Source organism: Monodelphis domestica, chromosome 5 (genome assembly GCF_027887165.1).
Source record: "Monodelphis domestica isolate mMonDom1 chromosome 5, mMonDom1.pri, whole genome shotgun sequence".
In the NCBI taxonomy this organism is placed as follows: Eukaryota; Metazoa; Chordata; class Mammalia; order Didelphimorphia; family Didelphidae; genus Monodelphis; species Monodelphis domestica.
The window spans coordinates 240247688-240274819 of NC_077231.1; the positions used below are offsets into that span (position 1 = coordinate 240247688).

The window sequence follows — 27132 nt, forward strand, 5'->3', positions numbered from 1 at the left end:
AAAAACCAAAAAACAACAACATTAACCATTCCTTTTAGGAAGTTTTGTTCCTTATTTTCTCAGAAAAATTCATCTCCTTTTAGTAAATAAATTTAGGTTAGAAATGGAAGTTCTGGCAGCTGGGGTTCTCAATGCAATTGTATCATGAAGTATCCTTATGGAAACAGAAAATACCTCTGTGACCACAGCTGCCTGTGTTACAGGGTTTGTATTATTTGTGGTGGGAAAGGGTGATTATATACTTCCTCTAGTCAACTCTGAATGAAGGAAATTACCTGAGAAAATAGAATACTTGAAGAGTACTCAGATGCATATGCAGATAAAATCAGACAATCTTAGATCTTAGAGATCACATAATCCAAGTCCATTATTTGACAGAAAAGGAGCCCACATTTCAGGAAGGTTGAATATTTTCCCAAAGTCGCACAGCTTGTCCCAGAGCCAGGATCTGTCGACTCTCAGCTTAGTGTTACTCTATATTGCTCCACTGGATTAAATGAGTTCTGCAAAGCACTTTGCAAACTTCGAAGGGCTGTGCAAATGTTAGCTGATTATTTTTTAACCTACTTCAGATTGGATGAAAGCAAGCTGAATTCATATGATTTATGGGACTTGTATATTGTTTAAAAAAAAAAGCCTTGAAGAAAAAAAGCCCATAAATGCCATGAAGAGCTTGAGGGGAAAAAGGGCGAGTGTATGATAGTATTGTATAGCTCCCTAGTTAGTATTACACCTAAGGGATGGAAGATGTTTTCAATTATGATTGAAAGGCAGAAATACAATCAAGGGAAGTGGAAGTAACATCTGGGACAATCTCTTGCCTCACACAAGTTTGACTAAGATCTGATCTTGGAAGCCCCACTGGCATGCATTCATCTACTATTGCTGTCAGCATCTTTTGTAACACTACGAGCCGCAAGGCATTGAGATGACCCTCTGAGGGACATGTGCTTCTTTCCTTCCACTGCACATAACCTGGTTAGGGGGCTTCATGCTGGTTACCTGGGAAACAGGTAGACAGACTATGACTGTGTTACTTTGGCTGCGTAAGTCCCATTCCCAGCCCAGGGCAGATAACGAGAAAATGCAGGCATAGCATGAAATACTTGATGAATAAAAGCTGAAGGAAGGGACTGTAACGGGTGATACGGTTAGCTATTTAGCATCCCTGGTTTTCTTCTTTTGTTAATTCCATTTGTTAATTCCATCCACAGTACACTTAATTACACTTTATTCCATGGATCTATGGGTTCAAACTGACTACTTGATGATGACAGAAGAAATGACATCCCTAAGTATGTTGTACCCTCAATCCTTAGAGGAGTATCAGACAGCTGAAGGAACCCTGAAACTACTCTGACAACTTTCAGTTCTGGGCTCCCAGAGAACATATCCTGGACGCCCTCCATGATAAATGATAAATTGTCTTTTAGGGTTCTCTCTTTCTTGTGCTGAGTCTTGTCTCCCAGAACACACTGTGAGATTTTTTTTCTCTTATCTTCCCCACTGGATCCATCATGGAACACAATCAACAACTGCTGTTCCATAACTATTGCTGAAAGACATTCTGATTATTTGCCATTTTGGATGGGCACTTTTTCTTTACTCTTTCCTTTTTCCACTTCCTAACTGCCAGAGGAGGGAAAGGGTGGCAGCCTCTGGTACACTAGATAGAGTGCTGGGTCTATAATCAAGAAGATTCCTTATCTGAGTTCAAATCTGACCTTAGTCACTTACTGGTTAGGTGGCCCTGGGCAAGTCACTTAATCCTGTTGTCTTCAGTTTTCTCATCTGTAAAATGAGCTAGAAAAGGAAATGGCAAAACCATTCCAGTATCCTTGGCAGGAAAGCCCCAAATGGGATCACAAAGAGTCAGACATGACTGAAAAGTTACAGAACAACAAAACAAATTGTCACCAGCCACAGAAATGTGAACAGTGAATGCTTGATTATTTGCTTTGTAAATTATTTATGACCAACTTTTAAGACAAGGCTAGTTTCTCTTTGTTTTAGCCAGCTGCTTAGGGGCTAATTCCTCCCACCATAACTTAATATTTCTTCTTTGTATGAGTTTGTGATTTCACTGCTAGATGGGAAATATAGAATAGAACTTTCTCTACTACTAGAAGTAACTGAGAAATTAAGAGAGTTGTCTAGAGTCAGCTGGCTAATATTTGTCAAAAAATAGGACCTGAACTTAGGTCTTGACTCCAAAGCTATTTCTCTTTCCACTATCTCACCTGGATTCTCTTATGTTTTTAAAGGGAGCAAATTATTTTTTGTTTATTTAAAATAAAACACACTATGGCATTCAAAGCCCTCTATTAGGTGGCTTATTTTATACTCAACTTCCCTCCAGGTATTCTGGATACCAGTGAGACTGGCTTCATTGCTTGTCCTCCAATGAGACCCTCCATTTCCCAACTGTGAGTATTCTCTCTGGTTATCTTCCATTTTTAGCATTCTCTCCCTCCCTCTCTGTCTCCTGGTTTTCTTTCATTCCTACCTAAAATCCCATCTTCTTTAAGGAGCCTTTGTTGATTTCCTCTTAGTGCGAATGTGTTCTTTCTCCTAATTCCTATTTGTCCTAAATATATTGTTTGTATATAGTTGTTTTCAGAAGTCTCCAACATTAGACTTTGAAGCCTTTGTGAGCAAGGACTGTCTTTTGCCTTCTTTATATTCTCAGATGTAGAATCTCAGACCTATAATCACAGTGCCTGAAATAGTTTAGAGTCTCTGTGTGTGTGTGTGTGTGTGGTTTACCAGTCATGTCTGACTTTTCATGACCTCTTTTGGGGTTTTCTTGGCAAAGATTCTGGAATGTTTGCCATTTTTTTTCTCCAGCTCATATAACAGATGAGGAAACTGAGGCCAACAAAGCTAAGTAACATGTACAGAGTCACATAGCTAATAAGTGTCTGAAGCCAGATTTGAACTCTGGAAAAGGAGCCTTCTTGATCCTAAGCACTCTGGTCACTGTGTCATCTAGCTGCTTATTTGTTTGATAAATGCTCATTGAATAGCAGGAAAGTCAGTCGGCTACAAATATACCCATAAACAAACCACTTTTCAAGTATTACATTACCAGACCAAATAGAAAGGATGACTATAACCTTCAGCTCTCTTTTATTATTATAATTAAGTGCTAACTATAAAACTGCACCTCATTTTATAGTGGCTGTGTCCCTAAAAAAGCTAAATACATCCTCATTTTTGGTAAATATATTAATATTTTCTCACTGATTTCCATGGAAGGATCAAATTGCATCTTTATTGGGAGTATTTGTTTCCAATTACCCATCAGTCTAAACCATTTAGCTTTAAATTATTCCAGCCCTTGCCTCTCTTGTTAAGTAAAACCAGTCTGTAAACCAACTGTTAACATCCCCAAGAGGGACATTATGGCAAAGGACTCTTCCAGTGAATCTTTTGTGAAGGAGAATCCTTTAGTAATGCAGATTAGCTCCCTTAATTTATCTCTTCTGTAAGCTGGGCTTTCTTATGTCAGATTTTCTTGTTGCATGCTCCAATTAGCCTAAATAAAACATAACTAAGAAGGGGAAAATGCTGCTCTGGTGAAGGCAAGTTATAGGGAACCATTCAAGATCCAAACAAAAATGATGACTGAATTTGCCAAATACTCCTCCTTTCCTGTCACTACCATGGATAACTGAGAGCTATCTGGGTATTGGGCAGCTCAGATAATTGACAACTGAAGCTATTTGGTGACAAGGAGGATTTCACGTTTTTAGGGGTGTTTCTATTTTTATGGACGGTCAATAGGACTCATCCTGAGCATAATAAAAACTCAGCCACCTCCTTCCCAAAGCACTTAAAAAGCTACCTCCACATTAGACCAATCGGAAGGAGGCGGTGAGGGTGGGGTGACTTATGACCAAGGACACCCAGAATAATGCTTAGACTTAGTAAAACACCCTGAGAGAGCTAATGCCCATGCTGGGAGGAAATCTGCTTATCACAGACCAGGCTTCCCTTTGATGTGTTATCATGCTGCTCAGCTGCTCCAAAAATCAGCATTTTTCAAAATGCATTCAGTGCAGTATTCCAGAGGGCAGAGTTGAAGACAATGTAACAACTTCATGTGAAAAGGCTTGGACTGACTTGGCCATGAGAATTCAACATTTGCTTCCTTTCTTCTTTCCCCCAAATTGATGGACTGCAGATGCCAGAAAGCTAACCAGCTGATAACTTTGTCCAAAGAACTAAGTATTTGTAAAAAAGAAAAGTTATTCTCCAGTGGAAAGATAATGGGTCTGAGGTCATGAGTGGATATTTATTCTCATGATTCAATGCAAGCTGTCAATGCCCATAGGAAAGAAAGCTTCAAATCATTTGTAATAATAAAAACAAACATTTTTAAAGATGAAGTTTTCATCTCATACCTATCAGATATGGAGAGATGACAGAAGATGAAAATGACAAGTGCTAGAACTCTGTAAAGGTAGACACTGTTGATAGAGCTGGGCAATAGCTCAACAATTCTGAGAAAAAATATAGAATTATACTAAAAAGGTCACTAAAGATGGCATACTCTTTGACCCAGTAACACCATTACTGCATGTGTACCTCCCTGCAAGGAAGTCAGAGAGTAGGGAGATCTCATTTGTATAAAATATATATTTCTAGCAGGATTTTTTTTTTCTAGTAGCAAAGACTTGGAATGAAAACAGATACCCATCAATGGAGGCATGGCTGAATAAATTGTGGAATGAAGAGAAATGCAGGGGGACAGCTAGGTGCTGAAGTGGATAGAGGAATCAAGCCTAGAGACGGGAGGTCCTAAGTTCAAATCTAGCCTCTGCTACTTCCTAGCTATGTGACCCTGGGCAAGTCACTCAATCCCCATTGCCTAGCCCTTTTTTGCCTTAGAACCAATTCACAGTATTGATTCTAAAATAGAATCTACAGATTTTTTAAAAAAAGAATTAAATGTAGTATTATTGTGCCATAATAAATTGTAAATATAGAGAAATCTGGGAAGGGCTCTATGAAATGAAGCACATTAAAGTAAACATAACCAGAAAAACAGTTAACATGATAATCACAATAATATAATGGAAGTAACATTTATTTTCTTCAGAAAAAAGAAGGGCATTGAAGAAGACTTAAAATGTACAGAAAAAGAACAGAATAAAGGTAAGTAGAAACTATAGATAGAAAAGCTCTGCTAAATAACATGGTGAATTTGTTGTAGGGAGGAAGAAACACGTTGTTGATTACATAAATTCACAGCTACTTGTGAATATTCTTTTTTCTACTTTGCTTTGTATATGGTAAGTTTTGGTATTAGGAATGTTCTCAGATTCCCCATATTTGAGAATAATGATGTAGCAATACAATATTTTGCTAACTCCAAAATCACCCCCACCTGGTAACTGTAGACTGGTCTCCAGCCATTACTTGGTCCTAAAAAATGATGAATCTCGTTTTCTCTTCTACAAGGGGAGCATTCACACTGATATGATTTGGGGGTTTTCAGTTGAGTTAGCTACTTCATCATGGTTTTTCTACAAGCTGTCTACTTTAATTAATGTAACCCAGATACCTTCGGATGGCCACAGTGAGAGCCTCTGGTGAGCTAGCACAAGGACAAATGACCTCCTGTCGCAAGCCTTTACTTTGGAAGACATTGAGAAATGCGTCACAAGAAGAAATAGACCCTAGAGTGGAAAATTCAGAAAAAGAAAAAAAATCAGATCACTGAAAGAATATGATTTATATATTAAAATATGCCATGATATATGATTCTAAAATGGTAATATTGAGGCACAAAAGGAGTAAGACAAGGAGAAAAAATGTTATCTCATTCTATTATACTATGTAATTTGGCAGCAAATAATATCTATTCAAAATTCAGTAGTAAGAGGGGCCACATCTCATGGATTGAATAGTGGACTGCATCCATCATCTATATGTTCATAACATTTTTGCTGATTGATGAAATATATTTTTATTCTTGGTTAAAGAAGTAGTTTGGCAACTTTAATGAGCAAGTTCCTAAGGAAGGAGCAGCTCTGAAACAGGATCTCTTCAAAATCAAATGGAAAAAATATTCTTTAATGTTTACTCTCATAGGTTTTTTTTTATACAAGAAGCATCTAGTTGTACTTATAGCTTAACTCTTCTTTGCATATGACTACATCTATTTTGCTGAGATGATGGTATGAAACCTGCACACCTACAAAGCTTTCAGTGCCCCCTTCTCTCTTTCCTTCCTTCCCTCCAGCGTGAGAGGATAAAATGGTCCTCTTCCATGCGGAAGCTCATGCCTCTCCCTCTACCCAAAGTGTCATTCTCTTTTGCCACGTCAATGATCTTGCCCCACTTATCATACCTAATCTCTCATGTATCTTCTTTTCTCCATGTCAACTAGCATTTTTTCCCATGGTGTAAAAAGTTGCTCCAATCTCCTCTGCATTTCAAACCAACTTACCAACCAACCAACCAACCATAACTTTCTTTGACTCTAACAATTCACCCAGGCTACTGTCCCCTTCCTTTCTTAAGTAACATGCTTCTGAAAAGAATAGAATTTTGTATTGTCAGCCTCTACTTCACCACTAATCACTCATCCTGGCAATGTAATTTCTATCTCTACTATTCTAGAAAGAGTTCCCTTGCAAGGTCACTAATGATTTTACCATTAAAGCCAAAGGCTATTCCCCTCAATCTCATTCTACTGGAAGATTTTACATGGTTGTGCACTCCTTACTTCCTTGTATCTTCTCTACCCTTGGATAACATTACAGTCTTGTGGTTTTCCTCTCATTTTTCTGACTATTCCTTCTCCGATTTCTTTGGTGGTTTATCAATCTCTCCCTGTCCTTAAACATGCTATCCAAGATTTTGTCCTTAACCATCTCTCACTATCTCTTTAGGTGATCATATCTCCCTCCAATGGCTTCTATTTTTTAATTCTATGCAAATTATTTCAAGACATATTTCTCTACTCTTAATCTCTCTCCAGAGCTCCAGTCCTATATTTTCATCTTTCTGCTGGATATCCCAGTGATACTGCAAAATAACATGTATGAAACTCCTCAATTTCTCCACTAGACTTTAACTTCTCTATTTTTGTTGATATTGATTTTGTTGGCCATCATCATTCACTCAGTTAAAATCACAAGCATGGAGTTATCTTTGTCTTCTTCTCTCTCACCCTTTTCATCCAATTAGTTGCCAAGCCCTATAACTTGTATCTTAGAAATATTCTATCTTGCATTTATGCCTTCTTTCCTACTCCCATCATGACCATCCTAGTTCAAATGCTTATCTTATTATCTTGACTAGCTTGATAATTTCTAAGTAATCTTGTTACTTCCAGACTACCTACTCTGCAACCAACTTTCACACTGCTGCCCAAATAATCTTGAACATATTCGTTTATCATATTACTTCTTTACTAAAAACTCCTGAAAACTCCCTACTGCTTGCTTATTAATACACAAACCTACAATCCTGGCAGTCAAGCTCTCCATAATCTGTTTTCATCTTCTTGTTCTAGTGGTTTTTCAAACCATTCAACTGATGTACTCTACATTTCAGTCAAACTGAATCATTCTCCACATCTATCCCTATTCATGTCCCTTCTATCTTTATGCTTTTTTGTTCAGAATGAAGTGTCCATGATAGACTCTTCAGCTCTACTTCCATTTTTTGAAGCCCTTCCCTTCCTTCAAGGTCCAACTAAGACATGACCTTAACCTTTGTTAAGTCATTCTTTAGCTCCATAAATGGAAGTGATCTTTCCTCCCTCAAATTACTCAGAGCAGGTTGTTTAAACCATTGTCTTATCCTCTTCAGTCTCCCTTCATGCTGTCATTCTCAATTAATAATATGTGTGCCCCATTCCATTTAAGAGCCTTGAAAGTATTTGAATCTTGTGTAAAAGTAAGACATTTTGTTTTCATTTTTATATTTTGTATCCAAGACAGAAAAACAGTGCCTATGTTTTAGAGACTGTTTATTGCAGAATTTGCTCAAGAAAAATTCAAAAAGGAACTTGTGTCCCAAGAAACTTTGCAACTAAATCGGTTAGTATTTGAAAGTTTTGTGTCTTAACTATATGAAGACTAAAAATACAAAAAAACCCAAGAATGATATTGCTCACAGATTGTTTTGTCCCTGAGAGATGAATTCTGAGGGTAGAAGAGTATTACTTACAGGGATTTGCTCCATCTGCAACGATCAGCATACGGAGAGAGGAGAGGTTGATATCTCTTTGATCTCTATGTGCTACTAATGCCCAGTGCATGTCCCTGGATTTGACGCAAGCCACTTTAGCTGAAAAATAAATGTCAATGAGCAGGTATGGAGCTACCCTGGATCAGGCCACATGTTCTAAGAATAGAAAGGTAGGGAAGGTGAAATTAAAATGAACTGTGGAAATAGTAACTATTGACTACACACATTCTGTGATAATCAAACTGACATCTCTTTGGTCACATAGCTGAGAAAAGTGAATAAACAGGTCCTTACCTTTATATTGGCAGACCTTCTGTATCCAGGAAAGGGGGTTCACCTTCATTAAGGAATATGGGATACTGATCACATGCATCATATTCATGACACTCTGGAATAAAAATGAATCAAATTCATATGATAACACAAATGTATTATCTTCAAAACAAAAACAACTAGAGGAGATCCCATCCTGTTGGCATGATAACTATGCCATGACTCTGTGAGAACAATTTAAAACACTTGGTGAATTTCTCTTGTAATGGATACATGATTACTAGGATTTACAGCTGGAAGGAATCTGAGAGTTCAATTAATTAAACCCCTTCAATACACAAAGAATTATTATAAAGTCCCCAAAGTGCTAGTGAAAATTCTCATTTAGGGTTTCTCTGGTCCAGTCTGGTAGTGGCTGCTGCATTCTTCAAAATAAAGTCAACAACACAGGGCGTCAGAATTTGAACTTGGGTCCTCTGACTCCAAATTCTGTGCTTCTTGATTATTTTGCTCAGTTTTTCTTGTCATAGAGTTTCCCCAGAGTAAATTGCTGATTCCACTAGAAGCCCTGACACCATTCATGAACATACTTTTGCTGATTTCTTTAGATGTTCTTGGAAATTGCTGCTAAAAGGTAGTCTGGTCCTCTTCTATGCCTTAGATTGAATTCAAATTCCTCTTGATGGTATTTAAACCCCATTCCTACCCCCCCCCCAACCCTGACTTTAGTAGAGGAAGTTATCATTCTTTTTATGATATAGGCTTTCATTTACTTGAAGCGTGATCTTCTGTCTTTTCTTATCTAATAAGCTCTATTTCTCTACCCCCTAAGCATCCTGGCACTGTGCCTTTAATTAAATCTAACCCTGAGGAATGGAGGAGTGTGAGATTTGCTTTAATCATCCAGATAATTCTTTATTCCTCCAATCATCTTTGGAAGTAGATGTGTTGTCTTATATATTGTATGAGTGCTGGGAGAGAGAAGGAGAAGGGAGGGAAGGAAGGAGGTAGAGAGAGTAGAAGAGAGAGAGATAGGGGGAAGAGAGAGAAAGAGGGAGAGAGAGACAGAGGGAGAGAGACAAAAAGAGAGAGAGAGACAGAGAGACAAAGAGAGAGAGAGAGAGAGAGAGAGAGAGAGAGAGAGAGAGAGAGAGAGAGAGAGAGAGAGAGAGAGAGAGAGACAAAAAGAGAGAGAGAATGTATTTTATTATGGCAGATTGAAGTCAACTATCTAAAGCTTTAATTCATAAACCTGTGCCAAGCTCACTGAGAGGGGATATTTCCTCATTGGGAGTCCCTCTATTAATAAAATCATGTGTCGAATCCATCACCAAATAAGGACTCGAGGAAAAAAGTTGTTTTTTAAACAGAGTATTTAACTGTACACTATAAAGCAGAGTATCTTACCTACAATAGTGAAATGAGGGAGTAGATGTGAACAGTAAGAAATAGTGTATATAATCCCCTCAAATTTGCATTTTGCTATGAGAGGTGTTCTTTTTATTTGAATCTGCATGAGTAATATTGGGAGAATTAATAGTTCTTATAATAAAAAAGCTGTATTGTGGACATATTATGAAAAACCAATTTGTGGGGACTCATCTATAGAGAGGGTGTAGTCACAGTGTAGTTTTAAGCTTATTTTGGGATACCCCATATGTCTAACACACACATATATATTCATATTGGTACATATATGTACATGTATGACTCCATGTGTGTATATCTATATATACCCATATATCTATTGATAGATATTTATTTTTTATATACACAAGCACCCATGTCTAGTGCTCACTGTGTACAAAACATGGATAACCTACTAAAAAGCTTCCCCATTTCATTCTTCTGACCCCCAGCTTTCCTGCTGAACCCCTCTTTGTTCCCCATGCTGGGAATGAACTTCATCTTTCAAATGGAAGCAAAGGACCAACATAAGGAAATCTATCTTTCCTTCTGCCAGGGGAAAGGTAATTCAGAAGGGATTTCAAACTCTTTTTCTTTCCAGCTCCTGCTAGGCTACAGGCTGTCATTCAGTGTGATAATCAACAGAGGCAATAATAAAATTCAGCCAAGGAGGTGAAATGTCACAAAGAAATTAAAACAAAGCAGATAAACCATAATGTGGATAATAACTATCTGACCTTGACTAAGACACTTGCCCTTCAGGGCCTCAGTTTCCTCAAATGTTAAATTAAGAGATGAAAGACCTTGTAGCTATTAAGGGACCTCACAGCTTTGAGATTTCTTCATTCATTTATTTACATGGCATTTTTAAGTTCACAAGTCATCAAATCAAAAATATAGAACTAGAAGGATGGCCATTGAGTACAACCTCCAAATTTTACAGATGAGGAAACTGAGGTGGACAGAGATTAAGTGATTTGTCTAGGGTCACATGTGGCTAGTAAAGTGTCTAAATCAGGATTTTAATCCAGGTCTTTGTGTCCCCAAGCCTAGAATTCTATCCACTGTGCCACTTAGTTGTGTCATTATAAAGCCTTTTGCCTACATTATCTTACCGAATCCTCACAATAACCCTGAGAGATTAGTAGCATATTGGTTTCTTCTTGTATACAATGGGGATAATAAAGTTCAGAAAAGGTGACCTGCTCAAAGACAAACAGCAAACTACCTATACACAGTGTATCCCAAATATTAGGCTATCCCTAAAACTTTTGGGAAACTTTGTGTAATGAAGAACTGAAAACAGTGTTCATGTAAACTTTTCACGACTTCTACTAACTTTCATTAACTAATATTATAATCAAAAGAGAAATATAGCATGCTAATAGAGGAGTAAGCTAAGGCTGGCTTTGGCACCTCCAGAATGCTACAATATGCTATTATAATATGACATAATATAATAACAATTGCTGTCAATTACATAATCCTTTTGAGATTTACAAAGACTTTTAGAAACATCTTATTTTGGGTCTCAGAAAAAAAAATACTATAAGGTAAATAGTGCAAAAATTCTCTCCATTCTGCAGAAGAGGAAGAGGAGAGGTTCACTGACACACACACACACACACACACACACACACACACACACACACACACACACACACATACACACACGGTTAGTATCTCAAATTAGACTCACACTCTTGACTCATTTCTGCTTCTTACTATTTGGATCCATTTTGGTTGAACAAGTTGGACAGTGAATTCCACCCCCCTCCCCATCCTTTTATTTATCCTCTACACTTCATGAAATAATTGTAAAAAGCATTGAGGTTGGGGGACAAAAGAAGGAAGGGGAAAATCTTCGATAGGAAACTGGCATGGAGTGAATTCTGGGTGGCTATGCTAAACATGCTTTTAAAAGCTACCAGCTAAACAAGTAAATTGGTTTATTTCCCTCCCAACATGCTTTCATTCTGGAACTGTCATCGCCCATCAGTTGACATCCATAATAATAAGATACATATTTCTGTTCAACTCATGCTGAGTTTTCATCTGAAAATGGGGCAATTAAATGCGAGGCATCTTCTCTCTCCTTTTTCCCTCTTTAGCATTGTGGAACCCCCAATCCCTCAACATTCATAAACACAGAATCTTTTTTTTTTAAAGATGGCATAAAGGAAGAGTCAAAGAAAGTTTATCCAAAATAGATTCAGGGGAAAGCGAACTGAATATAAACTAGTGGTAGATGACATTACTGTTGCTCTGAAAAACTGCAAGAGGAATGGGAGGGAAATGTTCATTTGTTGAACTACAAATGAAAGTAAGAAGGTTCATCTCATCAACTATGATCTCACTATGTGGGTCAGTGACTAAAGTCTGTTGCCACTGAAACCAGCTTGGTTTTCCTGCCTGGTAAGGAAATGAAGTAGCTGACAGTGTAAGTTGTTTTTTTCCCCCTTTAAAAGGCAATAATCATCATTTCTTAAAAATGTGAAGCAAAGTATGTTATCGTGAACCCAAGCACAAGCCGACATCCTGCTTCTAAAAACCTGGTTTTTAAAATGGTTCATTTGTAAATGTGGACATGAGATGAGGCAGGGGTAGGACAGGGGAAAGCAGGGGCATGCAGGGGGTAGGCACATACTCACCGTTAGAATCCCATGCCAGAGACCAACATCTTTCTTGAAATCTAATACATTCACAATTGTTTCAGCTGTTCAACCAAAATACCAAAAAGACATTACTTGTTACAGCCCAGCACAGACAAAAAGGCAAAAACAATTTAAAACCAAAAGAGAAATATGAGTGACAGACAAATATTAATTCAACTTATTTTCTCAGAAAGTCTCATACTCCTAAATAAATCCTTGAAAAACAAAACAAAACATTTTCTCTCCTTCTGGAACCCTTGCCTTCATAGAAAAGGCTAAACCAAAAAGGCTTTATAATAGTAGGTTTTAGAATGGTTCAGCTATGAATTACAGTAGAGGGGATAAAATGGAAGGATGGAGACAAGGTAGGGAGTATAAAGATTAGAACAACAGAGGTTTTCTTTCCCTCCCATTAAATGTCATAGAACTGGAGATTCCCCAACATTCATAAACAAAGAATCATATTTATGAGAACAAAAGCCATGGCATAATGGAAAAAATGAAGAAAGTTTATCCAAATATACTTTGTGGGAAAGTAAGTTGTACACAAACGAGCATTAGATGACAATATTGCCTGCGCTGAAAAACTAACAGCAAGGAAAAAAAATGTCCAAAATCTATTGAACTACAAATGTATGTGGGTGAGCAGTGGACTTGGGGACTTAATGTTCTAGTTTCTGACTCTCATTAAAATATAAGGAAGCTAAGATCTAGGACTATTAATAATATGCTGCATATGAAATTACAATTATCTATCATCAACCAAACAACCATTTTTTAAGTGCTTGCTATATAAATGCAGGGTACTATCCTAAGCCCTGAAAAGACAAACATCAAAATGAGATGGTCCTTGTCCTCAAGAGCTAATTTAAGAGGTATAATAATGTCTACAAATAAATAAATAGAGAATATACAAAATAAATATAGAGTGAAGGGAGAGGGGCTAGAAAGGCACTGGTAACTGGAGGAGTCAAGAAAGGCTTTTGGAAGGAAATGGCACATGAGCTTAGCCTTGAAGAGAGCTAGAGATTCCAATAAGCAGAGAGGTGAGGAGAGAGAGCATTCCTGATATGCAGGAGAGGAAATTCCATGTACAGGGAAGAATAAGGAGGTCAGTTTGGTTGTGGCTGGGGGGCAGAGTGCCTACTCTTCTTCCTTAGAAGACTATTATCTCAGTTGAGTAGGAAGGGAGGCTATAGGCAGACTAGGAAGAAGAATTGTAATTTATCTTAAGGGAAATGAGCTACAAAAGCTTCTTGAACAAGTGAGTCGTCTGGTGAGACTTGTGTGTCACTCAGGAGTATTAATGAGGCAGCTAAGACTGGCATTGGTAGCCCACACCTATCGTCCTTGCTTCTGGGGGCAGATGAAGCTAGTGAATTTGCTTGAGCTTATGAGTTCTCATCTTTAATATTTCTAAAGACAATGTGTTGACTATCACATTTAGTACCAAGAATCCTCACCAAGTCCACGTCATGGGAATCAACAGGCTGTCTAAGGAGGGGACAAACATCTCCAGAGCAAGTCAAATCAGTACCTGTCTGTAATGGGGTTGGGGCTCAGAATAGTCTCCAGCCTAAGCAAGATAGTTACGCCCAACCTCAAAAGAAAAAATGGTAGCTTTGTGGGTGATAACATTGGAGAAAGAAAAGATTGGAAACAAGGAGGCCAATTAGGACTCCATTGCAGAAGTCCAGGAAAGAAATTCATCTGAGTCGGGGCCATTGTGTCTGATGTGAACATAGTGAAGCAGACAGAAGATAAATATGTTGAGGAAACAGAAGTAAAAAGACCTGGCAACTGATTGAACATGGGGAGTGGGGAGGTTAGAAAAAGGAATATTCTCATACGATCTTAAGGTTGTGAACCTGGGTGATGGGGTGAAAGATGGAACCCTTGATAAAAAAATGTGAAAACATTTTAGCTATGTCCCTATTTGTTCCAGGTAACCTAAGACCAAACTTCCTAGACACTTAGTAAAAAAACATTATTATATAAATAACTACATATTCTTAGTTGCTGTCCTTTAGAAAAAAACTCTTCTTTGGCACCTCTTTCTTACCCATTAAAAATCAGAGGAATGTTCATGTATGTTTGCAGAGTGATCATATCAAATAAATATTTTAGCAAATGGAAAAAGAAATGGAAAGGAAGAGAACAGAAAAGAAAAAGGACAAAAGAGTTGTATAAGGAGAACAGCACTAAAAATTGCCCTAGGGACTATTCCAAGATGGTAGGACAATAGACTGTCCCTGTTAAAGAAATTTTTCCAGTAAAGGACTTTAATCCATAGATTCTTAGAAATTACCTGCATTTTTTTTTATCCCAGAATATAAGAAAATCAACTAAGAGGGTCTTAAGAACCCTGTTTGATGCAATGATGAACCATGACTCAAGAGAACCAACAATGATGTTTACTACTCATTTTATGACTAAGAGGTGATTTACTCAAGGTGAAGAATGAGACATCTATTTTTTTTTTTTTGGCACATGACCAATGTGGGAATTAGTTTGCTTGACTATGCCTATTTTTTACCTGGGTTTTGTTATCCTTCTTTTGTCAGATTGGGTGAGTAGTAGGGAAAATGTGGAAGGGAATGAAAATTGATGCTTTTTAATTGAAAAGAAATAAAAGTTCACATTTTTCCTAACAAAGACATAATCAGATCCAATGATTTTATTTTATAGAGGAAGAAGGTGAAGTTGAAAAAGGCAAGTGACTTGCCCAGGTCACCTCCCTAGTAAGTGGCAGGACTAGAGACTAGAACCCATGTCCCTGCTTCCTAATCCAATGCTTTCCCCTTCATACTATATGTATAGTACACATTTGTTCTTTCACCTTTCACACATTCATCCTCCTTTAGGGGCCAATAGCTTAGTCTAGGTAAGGCAGTTTAGGCATGCAACAACTGAATTGCTGAGATTAAATTGGGAATCTGACCCTATCTGAGATTGATTCTATCAGAAAAAAGCACATTGCTCCCAGGAAAAATCAAGAATTAAATAGAAAGACATAACCCCGGACCCAGGGACATCACATCTTTGTAGGAAATGCATTTGGGTGCAGGTCTTTACCTTCGGTGTAGCCACATGCCTGGGTGAGGGCTTGACAGTGTGTTAGCAGTGCAATTCTTGTCACGGTCACCCCAAGAACGCTTCCATCTTTACATGTTTTATACTAAAATATTTTAAAAATGGAAGATTCATGAATATATATGGCAGAAGAGTGTTAGGAAACAATAATAATTAGATTTATCTCATCATTTCAAATATTAAGTGCTCCTTACTCAAGGGGCTTAAAAACAATCATAAACACACATGATTGGATGCCCCAAATATACATTCAGCACAATGAAAACGAATCATATCTGACTTACCTCAATATAAGCAGTGTCATTATTTGCATCCTTGATGTGTGGAAACCAATCCCGAGGAGGTTTGGAAAGGTGTTTAGACTCCGTGACAAACCATAAGAGCTTTGGCCAACCTGGGGAATAAATGACAAACATCTTTTTGGTTTGCACTCACCCAAAAATGAACATACCCCCCCCCAAATTAAGGAATAGGTAAGGATAATTCTGTTTATAAGTTGTTCTTCAAAAAAGGTTTTGAGCTACACTCGGGATATTCAAATCTGTCCAAAAAGCATTTCAGTTGCCATCTATGGACAAAGCAAGTGAAGGCAAAAACAAAACAGTCCTTGTCCTCAAAGAGCTTATTTTCTGTGCAGAATGACTCGTACATCAATATGCTTATAGCGACATAGGTATCGACATATACATATATGTTATTATTCAGTCATGTCAGTCATGTTTAACTCTTCTTGACCCCATTTGGGTTTTTCTTGGCAAAGATCCTGGAGTAGTTTGCCATTTCCTTCTCCAGTTCATTTTACTGATGAGGAAACTGAGACAAAGAGGGTAAAGTGACTTGTCTGGGGTCACACAACTAATAAGTGTCTAAGGTCAGATTTGAACTTAGGAAGATGAGTTTCCTGACTCCAGGACCAAAATTGTATTCACTGTATCACCTAGGTGCCCCCACATACATATATACTAATATATATATATATATATATTTATAGATAATATACTTATTGATATCCATATATTGACACATCTCTTGTTAGACATAGACTGATATATATCCATCTATATTGATATATATGTATATTGATATATCTCTTGGATATATATCCATATATTGACATCTCTCTCTATGTCTATATATTAGTCTCTCTCTCTCTCTCTCTATATATATATACACATATATATACAAATATATAAATATATCCATATATTACTATATATCTGTAAATCCTAATAGGCAGGTATATCCATATTGATATATCTCTCTATATATATCGATATATCCATATGTTTCTATATTAACTGAAATATCTCCATATGTTGATATATCTCTATATTGGTGTATCCATATATGTCTCTGTATAAACTGAAATATCTCCATATATTGATCTCTCTCTCTCTCTCTCTCTCTCTATATATATATATATATATATATATATATATGTAACTATATCTACAATTTCTATAATTCTTGATGTATAGATACAATAAGACACATCAGATATGGACCATATACATATATGGATACATTCATATGTGCATTGGGCATGTACATTTATGTACACACATGAGTATATCTATACTTCATGGTTACTTAGTAGATACCTATTATATGTATATGCATAGAGCTCTATAAATATATCTCTATTATAAATATGAACATATACATAGAGATACCCATAGACACCCCAATAAAAAGTCATTTCATGAGGGGAAGAGAAAGGCACTAAAAACAAAGGGGAGGAAACTAGGTCTTGAAAAGCTCTGGGGATTGATTCTAAGAGAAAGGAAATGGTAAGAGTGAAGACATTCCAGCCATGGGGAACAACCCTTGAAAAAGCATGGCGGCAGGAGATGGGCTTTACAAGGTGGGCAAGTAGCCAGTGGATCAGTTTGGCTGTGACTCACAACACCTGAGTGGGAGTAATGAGAAATTATTCTGGAAAACCAAGTTGGAGCTCAGCTGCAAAGAGCTTTAAATGACAAATGGAGGAATTTGTCATTTACCATATAGCCAAGAGGGAGCCTCAGAAGCTTCGAAAGAGAAAAAATGGCTGAGGGAAATGCGTGTTCTGACATGGTCAGCCAAGGAGACTCTTCCAATGCAGTTTCCTTGGAATACAGAAGCCCAAGTCAGTGACTCAGAAGGTAACAGAAGACTGTCTTACCTTTAAATTGTGGTATTTCCCCCGTTGGGCTTTTTGGCAGTCCTTTATGGCAGGCATCACTAGTCAAGGCCACAGTAACACCACAGCTTCCAAGTAAAAACCCTATCTGTTGGCTTCCTGCATCCTGAGAGAAGATAACAAAGGGGAGACAATAATTTTTTTTTAATGTTGTACAGAACTTATAAGGTCCATAAAGGCTCCCTTTGCCATAGTTGGTATAAATTACTTGTTGTGGCCCCAAAGCATTAAACTATACTCATATGACTAAAATGGGTCACCCTGCTTCAATTGCCTGATTCAGGTCATCCTGGCAGGGTTGGAGAAGATACAATTTTTTAGTGTTTAGTCTGTAAACTAGCAAAGTGACTGAGGAGATATCTGCCATTCCCAAACCAAAAAATCTTAAAAGCCAAGACAGTGTGATAGTAAAAAGTGCTGACTTTGGCACTGGGATATCTGGATTCCAATCTCAGCTGCCATACTTACCATGGGCAAGTCACTTTATACCTCTCAGGTTCCATTTTCTCATTTGTCACAATAAATAATACTTGTACAACCTACATTAAAGGGTTATTTTGAGAAAAGTGTTTTATAAACCTTGAGGCATGACATAAATGGGAATTTTATTATGCCATATTCTCTCCTTATCCTAAGGCTATAACTTTCATGTTTCTCATGAAATAACTTTTGCACATTAAATGGTCTCCTGGTGGAAAATATTTTGGTCCAGGAGATTGATTCTGGCAACCTGTAAATAGGCACAGGCAGGCCCCATAAGACTGATTTATGAATGCCCCTTATATAAAAACGGTCACCTGAGGCAAGGACTCATTTCTCTAGTTTTCAGGGCCTCAGGAACTGTGTTCTTTTTTCCCAGGTTGGTCTTACTAATGAGTCCCTTCATCTCCCTTGCAATACCACTAATCCTGTCTCCATCATCATTTTCCTAGAGAAAACCCTGTCTCAGAGCATATAGGGTCCTAGGAATCCCTTGTAGATGTAGCCAATTCCACCCCATTGTCCACAAGTCACTACCTCCTCTTGACAGACTCTCTTGTCCCTAGGAGCCTCTGACACAGGACATTGAAGGAACAGTGGTCAAACTCCTGGGAGGTCCAGACAAAAGGTTTTTTCTTTCACGCCCTCTCTTCAGCCCCTGTGGTGGCTGCTCCTAGAATGTGGAGGTCCTTTATTTATGACGACTACCACATCAAAGGAAAGGAAGAATAAAACTCTAACTTTTAGAGCAGCCTAAGGGTTTGAGGAATAGTGAAAGATAAGTGAAAGAAGTCTTCTAATAAGGATCTGAGGGAGGACATGGAAAAGGGAGAGAGATTCTCCTCTAAAAGACCAGAGAAAGGAAAATATTAACTTAGACCTCATTTTCTCATGGAGAAAAAAAAAAGTGAAACCACTGTACACTTGTCTTCCTTTGGCCCCAAAGGAAAGATTACTGTGAGAAATGTGTAGAAGCTTAAGAATGATACAACTACAAAGCTTATACTGCCAAAGGAAAAAAAATAAGGGAAGGGTAATAAGGGTAATAAATACAAAAAATCTTTATTGTAGCTCCTTTTATAGTGGTAAAGACCTAGAAACTAAGGCACAGAATGGGAGCATCTATTAAATGGGAAATGGCTGGACAAATTATGGCAGATGATGTCAAGGAACACTACTGTGTTGTAAGGAATGATGAAAATTATAACTTGGGGGAAAAAAGCCTGGGAAGACTTATATGAACTGATGAAAAGTGCAGTGAGTAGAACTCACACTTTTTATTTCCCAAACTTTCAGACTCTAACCAAGAAGATGAAAGTACTCTCTGAATGTATATCCAGTTGGCTCTAGTTTCAGGGAATAGCTAGGTTTACCAGTGGGTAGTTACCAGGTGGACTCTGGGGTAATCTGAACCCTTTGGTGATGAAGCCACAGGGATTTGAGCCTTTGGAGAAGCAGCCTGTTAATGGAAATTTGCTTGACCATTTTTTCCGTGGAGTTAAGTGTAGTCCTGTTCCCAATGTCACACTCAGGACCTAATAAATGGCACACACTTTTGAAATACAAGTCCAGAAGTGATTGAGTATAGGTCCTTTGAGAATAAAAGTACAAACCTCTGGGAACACATAGGTAGAAGGGAATAATGGATGTGACTTGGGACCAGAAGATTTCGGTTCAAATCCTGTTTTAGACATTTATTATCTGAGCAATCACAAACAAGTTTCTTTACCTCTCAAAGCCTCGATTTTCTCCTCAAAGAGATAATAAGAGCACCTGTCTCTTAGAGTTGATATAATGATAAATGAGATGATGTATATAAAACTCTTTGCAAATATCAAAGCAATGAATATTTTATTGATAATATTATTATTACTATCAAATATTTACATAGCACTTTAAGATTGGTGAAATGCTGCAATTTCATTGCAGATGCAATACAGATGCAATCTCATTTGACTCTCACAACAACTTTGTGAGTGAGGTAGATGCCATTATTACATCTACTTTAGAGGTAAGGAAACTGAAACACACAGAGAACTGACTTGACTTAGTGTCACCCAAGTATCTGGGAGGATTTAAACTCATCTCCCCAATTCCCAGCCAGAGGTTCAAAGGTCCAGGAGCTTAATAGATAGAAAGGACTTCTGTTCCAGGCTTACTGTCTTTTTTCCCCCTAAGTGCTAATTTATTTTCCAAATAAGCTACACCATAATTCATTATACAATGGGGATAAAATCAGCCTCCTTGAGCAAGAGAAAAATGAAGTTAACAAGTGTGTGTGAAGAGGAGGCAAAGTAGAGAATGGCCACACTTTGGAATCCAACTGCTTTTGCCACATAAAGGAGTTTCTTTCATTGGCATTGACTTGCAAAGCACAGGCGAAACACATTGTAATCCTATCCATCAAGTCCTTGAAGTGATTTAGGGCCATGAATGCTCATAGCTGCAGTTGTCAGTACATTTTCTGCCAAGAACGATATCTGTCCTCCAGGAGCAGCACACAGCCCCTCTGGGTTGGCTCAGACTTTGCCCAGGAGCACTCTGTGATTTCATGATGACCTGGCCCAAGAGTCTGCCAGTGTTCTACTAGGATCAAAGTCAATTCTACTGGACAGAAGCCAGGAAGCCAGGATACTTGCCTACTCTGCTGACAGCAGCTCCCTTGGGGAAGGAAAATGTACCTCATGCCCCAGCCCCGATTCTTGTACCAAACATCCTGCAACATGGGGACCAATACTAGGACTCCTGGCTCTATCTTTTTTGGGGATTGATTTGCCTTGAGCAAAGATGAGATCAAGAAGATTTTGATAAGCAAGTGAAGAACTTGGGGTAGGGGGAGAGGAAGGAAAGATACAGATATAGCCAGAGTGAATGGGTGGAATAAACTCCAGTGAGCATACTACCTTGACCTACAAGGGACTGACCATGGGAATTTTCCTGAAAACAAGGATATTGTTGACACATGGGGTTTTCCTCTTTTAGCAGCATATTCAGCTGTAGTAGGGCCAAATGACCCTATTCCATGTGTATAGAAATATACCTATAGCTACCATTGGTTCTCCTGATGGACTTCTATTTTTAACATTCTGTGTATCTATGAATATTTCCTAACAACTCATCTTTCTGGCATGAATCTTGTAAAAAGGGAGAAGTCACCCCCTTACTGCATTACCATTAAGTGTTCTTATGGCTAGCACATGTCGATTTTATGTAGATGGAGGAGGGACACAATAGTTGTGGAGAAACTATGACAGGAGGGAGCTCTCAGTGGTCTCATTTCTCTGGCTACAGAAGCATTCCATCTTTCTTGAACCAAATTCTATCAAAGTACAACCTAGTTCCTATTTATCAGTTCTTTCCTCTATAGAATGTAAGCTCCCTGAGGACAAGGGTTATTTTTCTTTTCACTTGTATTTATAACCCTAGCATTTAGCACAAAGTGAATGCTTAAAATAAAGGCTTGTTATCTACCTACCTAGCCCAAGCCCAAATGATCTCTTAAATCAAACAGACAACAATGGTTAAGCCACTGTGATAAATAAAGAACAATACATAATTAGACCTAATTCAAGATGCAAAGACTTTCATTTCTTCTGGCACATCATGGGTGCTGAATAAATATTTGTTAGTTTGACAACATCTAGGATGTTCAAAAGTTTAGAACTTAGAAACCTCTAATTGTTGTTATTCAGTCATTTTAGTCGTATCCAACACTTGGTGAACCCATTTGTGATTTTCCTGGCAGAGATACTGAAATGGTTTTCCATTTCCTTCTCCAGCTCATTTTAACAGGTGAGGAAACTAAGGCAAACAAGATTAAATGGTTTACTGCCGGTTGAAGACCAGATCTGAACTCAGGAAGATGTCCTCCTGCCTCCACATGGCACATTCTATCCCCTGTGCCACCTAGCTGCCCCAGAAATGTCTAGTACTCTTCTCTTTTCTAGATAGAAAAAAAGAGTAGAAATGTGGTCCTTTATCTATAAGTTTTGACCTACACATTTGAATCTGTACCTCTGTTCTTTGAGAGAGGTGTTTGCTCTGCCTCTGCAATTCTCTCTACAAAAACACAAATATACATATATATACCACATAAAACATATGCTTATGTATATGTATGTATATATATAAACATACAACCCCCATTTATGTATATGTATATATGGATGTGTATCAATAAGCATATACCCTCAATTTATGCATATGTGTATATATGTGTGTGTGTTTGTGTGTGTCTGTGTATACAACACCCCACCCCCAAACCTTCTCCTTTCCAAATCCCCATCTTTCCTTGCTGGGGGGAAAAACCAACCTATGGCAGACTGAGAAGAATAAAGAACAATAACAAACATATATTTACTAAGACAGATAATATAAAAATCTGAAAAGAAAACAGAGGCTTTGTCACATAAATCCTCAAATACAGAAAGAAAGCATCAATCAAGAAATCCATGAGCATTTATAGGCATCTGTTATTTGTCAAGTCCTGTGCTGGAGTACAAGACAGTCATGCAAGAGAACAGAAAGAGACCTTGCAGTTATCTCCAGCATCTCCTTGCCACAGGATAGAAGCACTTCTAGTCTCTTTGTCTGAATCCTTTCAAATTTTCTTTCTGGTTCAACTTGTCTCTGGATCAGTTAATCAGGCTCACTGACCTTTGACTACCCACAGAAAATTGTAGGGTGCTCAGTGAACTTTAAAAGTACTCTTACTATGAGATATTGTTGGGTTAGTACAAGGGCATGCCTCATTCTACATGAAAAGAATAAATTCATCATCTTCATTCTAACAGCAGTATTTCAGCCTGTCTCTTGTGAGACCAGGTCAGGTAGATTTGCGAATTCAGTGTGGAATAATGGACAGCGCCTGGGATTTGGAATTTGAGAAAGGAGGGTTGAGTCTCAGATCTGTCATTTCCTGTCTTTATGACTTTGAGTAAGTCACTTATTTGGCAGGCCCCAGTTTCATCAACCATAACACAACCTCTTTGGTTTCTTCCATCTCTAAATCTGCACTACTGAAAAATAGACAAAGGGCATAAATAAAACAAAGGAAGGGGAAAATACTGGCAATATGTCTGCCTCTTTTCAGTTCTTATCCCCAAATGACTGTGATCTTAACTTCTACAATGAAAATAAAAATACTGGGTTCTGAGTCTAAAGACCCAGGGTGAAAAGGAATCTGCCCCATGCTGCCTGTGTGGCTATGGGTGTGATACTTCATGAAATTTAGGATCAAATGATTAACTAGACTAGCCTTGGATGACAGCTAAGCAAATGTCATGAAAAGCTAACAAGCTTCACAATGCCCTGCATGTTACAGGTTCCTTGCATGAACTTCCTGAATTGAACCTAATGACAGATATGCACTCAAATGATCTCCTTTGGATAGCCTTGGTGGCATTCGTCTCTATTTATCAAAAATGCCATTACAGATATTCACACAAAATCAGCATCATTTTTCCTACACACAAACACATATGCATGTATACTCTTTAAAAAGTTTTCAATGAAGTCTATTATTTATTTTAGTTAGACTCATCCTTCAACCATTCAGCACCTCCTACCTTTAAACCCATTTTGCATGGAAAATAAAAACTACCAAAAACAGACAAATTATATCATTTCCTAGAAAATATTTCCTTGTATTGCAGCAACTATGAATGACTTCTCACATTTCCCCCTCAAGTGGACCCTGAGTATGGCTTTGTCATAATGCTTCATTCCCATCTTCTTCTTCTGCTCTATTCCTTCTGCCAGAAGGCATCAATCATACGTATTCCAGCACTAACAAGCATAAGACTGATGGGTCCTCCCTGGATTTGGGGATCCTCCAAATACTAACTAGTCTCAAGCCTACACCATTCCATATCAATCCCAGAAACTGTCACAGGCTGCTGTCATGAAAAGTTTGACTTTAAATGTTCTGGTTTGCCAAGTCAGCACAGAGTGAATTGCAAATTGATGGGCACCATGTTTGAATATCACTGCAGACACTACTCGGCTGATTCAGGGAAACCCTTGACAAGACTCACTTCCAAGGGATTGCTGGAAACCAGACTGCCACCCAGCCCCAGACTTACTTACTTACTCAAAATGAGAAGAGTCTCCCCTTTCTGTACTTTTCCCTCCAATGGTAGAACCCTCTTCTTCCTCCTCCCCTGAGAACACTAGGGTCGGATTTTCTCTTTACTTCCCTGCTAAAAATCTGCCTTTCCGAAAAGGATCTGATCAAATGAATCCCATTAAAGTGCAATTAACTGCAGGAGATTTGTCAGGTGAACCTTCTGAGGGATATGTGCATTTTTTAAGAGAGACAAAATCTTAGACTGAAGGAATGAGGCTCAAAGAATGGAGAGGAGGAGTAACAGGAAGAAAACTAGATTCTTACTTATACATGGATGCTCCTGGTTGGAATTAACATCTTTAAGGTGTTGATGTAAGCCATACTTGGATATGGTCTTGAAAACCTCTTCTGAGAAAGTAACCCTGTCTGAGGGAAACTGTTAGTCATGGAGTGGGAGGGGTTGGCCTGGTTAGTGTTGGATTGAAGCCGAAATCTAAGGATAAAGTCAAAGAGCAGTGCATTGGTCTAATGATACAGGTCAAAATCTTGTTGAGTTGTCATACGCTTCCCCTTCCTAATTCTCCTCCCCAATACCCTCCCAACCCCCAGTGCCCCAAAGACCAAATTCCTTCCTAGGAATGACTTTCACTCCACCTGGTTTTTATAAAAGGGGGTAGGGGAGATAGAAGGAAGGAAATGCTTTCTGCTCTAGGACATGGCTAGCTTTCATGATCTTACAAATGCCCCAGACTCTGAAACAGGTCTTTATGAGTTCTTCCAGGTAGGCTGAGCTGCCAGAGTTCAGATAATCTAAGTTTTGGGGTAGAAGCACACTAAAACATACCTAGCTAAGAAGAAACACAACCTCAATATTAAATTCGTCCTTCTTAATTGGTTTCTCCTCTTTTGACCCCAATATTTGAATTCTTGACCTCTCTGAAGAGTGTCTGAGTTCCTGACCCTTTGGGGTTCTTGTGGATATCCTGGTGCCTAACCAGCTGCCCCCCTTCTTTGGCTTTCTAGTATGTCCATCTTCCAGATTCCTGATTACTTGCTTGTTCTCACCTTGAACTCTGACAGCCTAGGATTTCAAATTTAAATCACTTGATTGCCTCTGACTCCCCACCTTCTTGAATCCAGTTTTACTGAAGGCTTCTAAGTCATGACCCAAGATGCCCTGTCTCAGGTCTACACCATCATTTGGCTTTGTTATCCTTGCCTTAGAGGCCCTGGTGCTAACATCCAATTTAAGTAGTAACATCAGATGTTCTTCAGAATCCGTAAGATTCTGGGAAACTCAGGGCTCTTCTAAATGTATCTGTTAGAAGCAGTGTACTGAAATAAGGCTATGTAACAGTGGGATATGGCTGATCATATCTTCATAGATTAAAAATGGGGTATGGCAAAGAATGAGCAGAGACTCCCTAAATGTCTAAAGTAGAAAACTGCTTGCAATTCCATTAATTGACATTATGTGTATTATTACATATATTTATTACTGAAGATAACCTCTTAATCAAAAATAAGCATTTATTCATCCCCTACTGATACTCTAAGCCAGATGCTGTGGACATGAAGATAAAAATAAAACCATTTTTGTCCCCGAGAAATTTATTGGAAGAAAAACATACATGTATTTGGGCAAATATAAGGTAGTATTTGGGATAGAGTCAATAATTTGGAGGAACAGAAAAAATATCCTTTGGGACATACCCGAGATGAAATTATGACTTTTGTCATCATAGGATCATAGATCCAAAACTAGGAGAGACTTCAGGGACTGTGCAATTCAAATTGATTTTTCAGTGAAGAAACTGAGGTCTAAGAAAGTTGTGATTTTCTTTCAAGGCATAATCATCACTATGTGAAAATACTTCCTTCCTCTACTGGAAAATGTAAAGTATAAAATGCTAGAATGCTTAGAGGGAATTCAAACACATTACTATTCACTAATAACTCTAAAGAAAGAAGGAAACTTTGGTCTAAACAAACAAGTGATTATAGTTGAGAAGAGATGTAAAGAGAAACCTAATTAAAAGGTTTGCTCATTGATCTTCCAGTGAACAATACCTGAAGTCCCATTGTATCCAACTTCCATGGGCATACAACCTTATATAAATAAAAATACACTTCTATATCTTCGACGAGTTAATTATAGGAGAAAGGTGTCTAAGTGGAAGACAAAACTAGTGATCTGGACATCAAATATTAATATCCATGAGAGTGAAAATTTTTTTTCTTATATCATTCAAGCCCTTAAGGAGAAGAAAAGATTAGCTCCTTTTATTTCCTCCCTTACAGAACAGGAACAATGTTTAATAGTGACTACAATCACATAGGAGAAAACAGACAAGGTGACTCATTGCTGCCTTTTTGTCTAATGAAGGCTATCAACTAAAAAGACATTGTGAGCAGGATGAGACTTAACTCCATAGGAAAAAAAAAAGGTCAAACTAATTTCCAACAACTGGCAGCTTCTCCAGAGGCTCAAGATCCTGTATCTTCCATCACCAAAGGATTACCTCCAAATCCACCTGGTACTTCTGGTACTGGGCTATCACAAACCTAACTATTCCCTGGAACTGGAGTCAACTGGAAACACACTCAAAGGCTACTTTAATCTTTTTGGTTAGAGTTTAAAAGGCTTTGTAAAGAAAAAGCTTGAGATCTGGTTCAAATAGTAGGTATCTTAAGGGGGGAAACCCCCAAATCAACCCTTAAATTTGATCAGAAATTCATTCATAAGTTAGTATTTGGACTTACTTTGG

The 27132-nt window shown here is 38.0% G+C and overlaps 1 protein-coding gene across 7 annotated transcripts in view; it reads right to left on the reverse strand.

The window, feature by feature from the left end:
- Positions 1–27132, reverse strand: part of DIP2C (disco interacting protein 2 homolog C) — a 634433-nt gene that overhangs the window by 155977 nt on the left and 451324 nt on the right. For all 7 annotated transcript variants that reach the window (XM_007504698.3, XM_007504697.3, XM_007504696.3 and 4 more), the window contains 7 exons: positions 17800–17923; positions 15920–16029; positions 15618–15720; positions 12540–12604; positions 8503–8596; positions 8188–8307; positions 5570–5684 (listed from right to left, as the gene is read on the reverse strand). In XM_007504698.3, coding sequence (XP_007504760.1) covers positions 5570–5684; positions 8188–8307; positions 8503–8596; positions 12540–12604; positions 15618–15720; positions 15920–16029; positions 17800–17923 — 731 coding nt within the window. The remainder of the gene's footprint in view (positions 1–5569; positions 5685–8187; positions 8308–8502; positions 8597–12539; positions 12605–15617; positions 15721–15919; positions 16030–17799; positions 17924–27132) is intronic.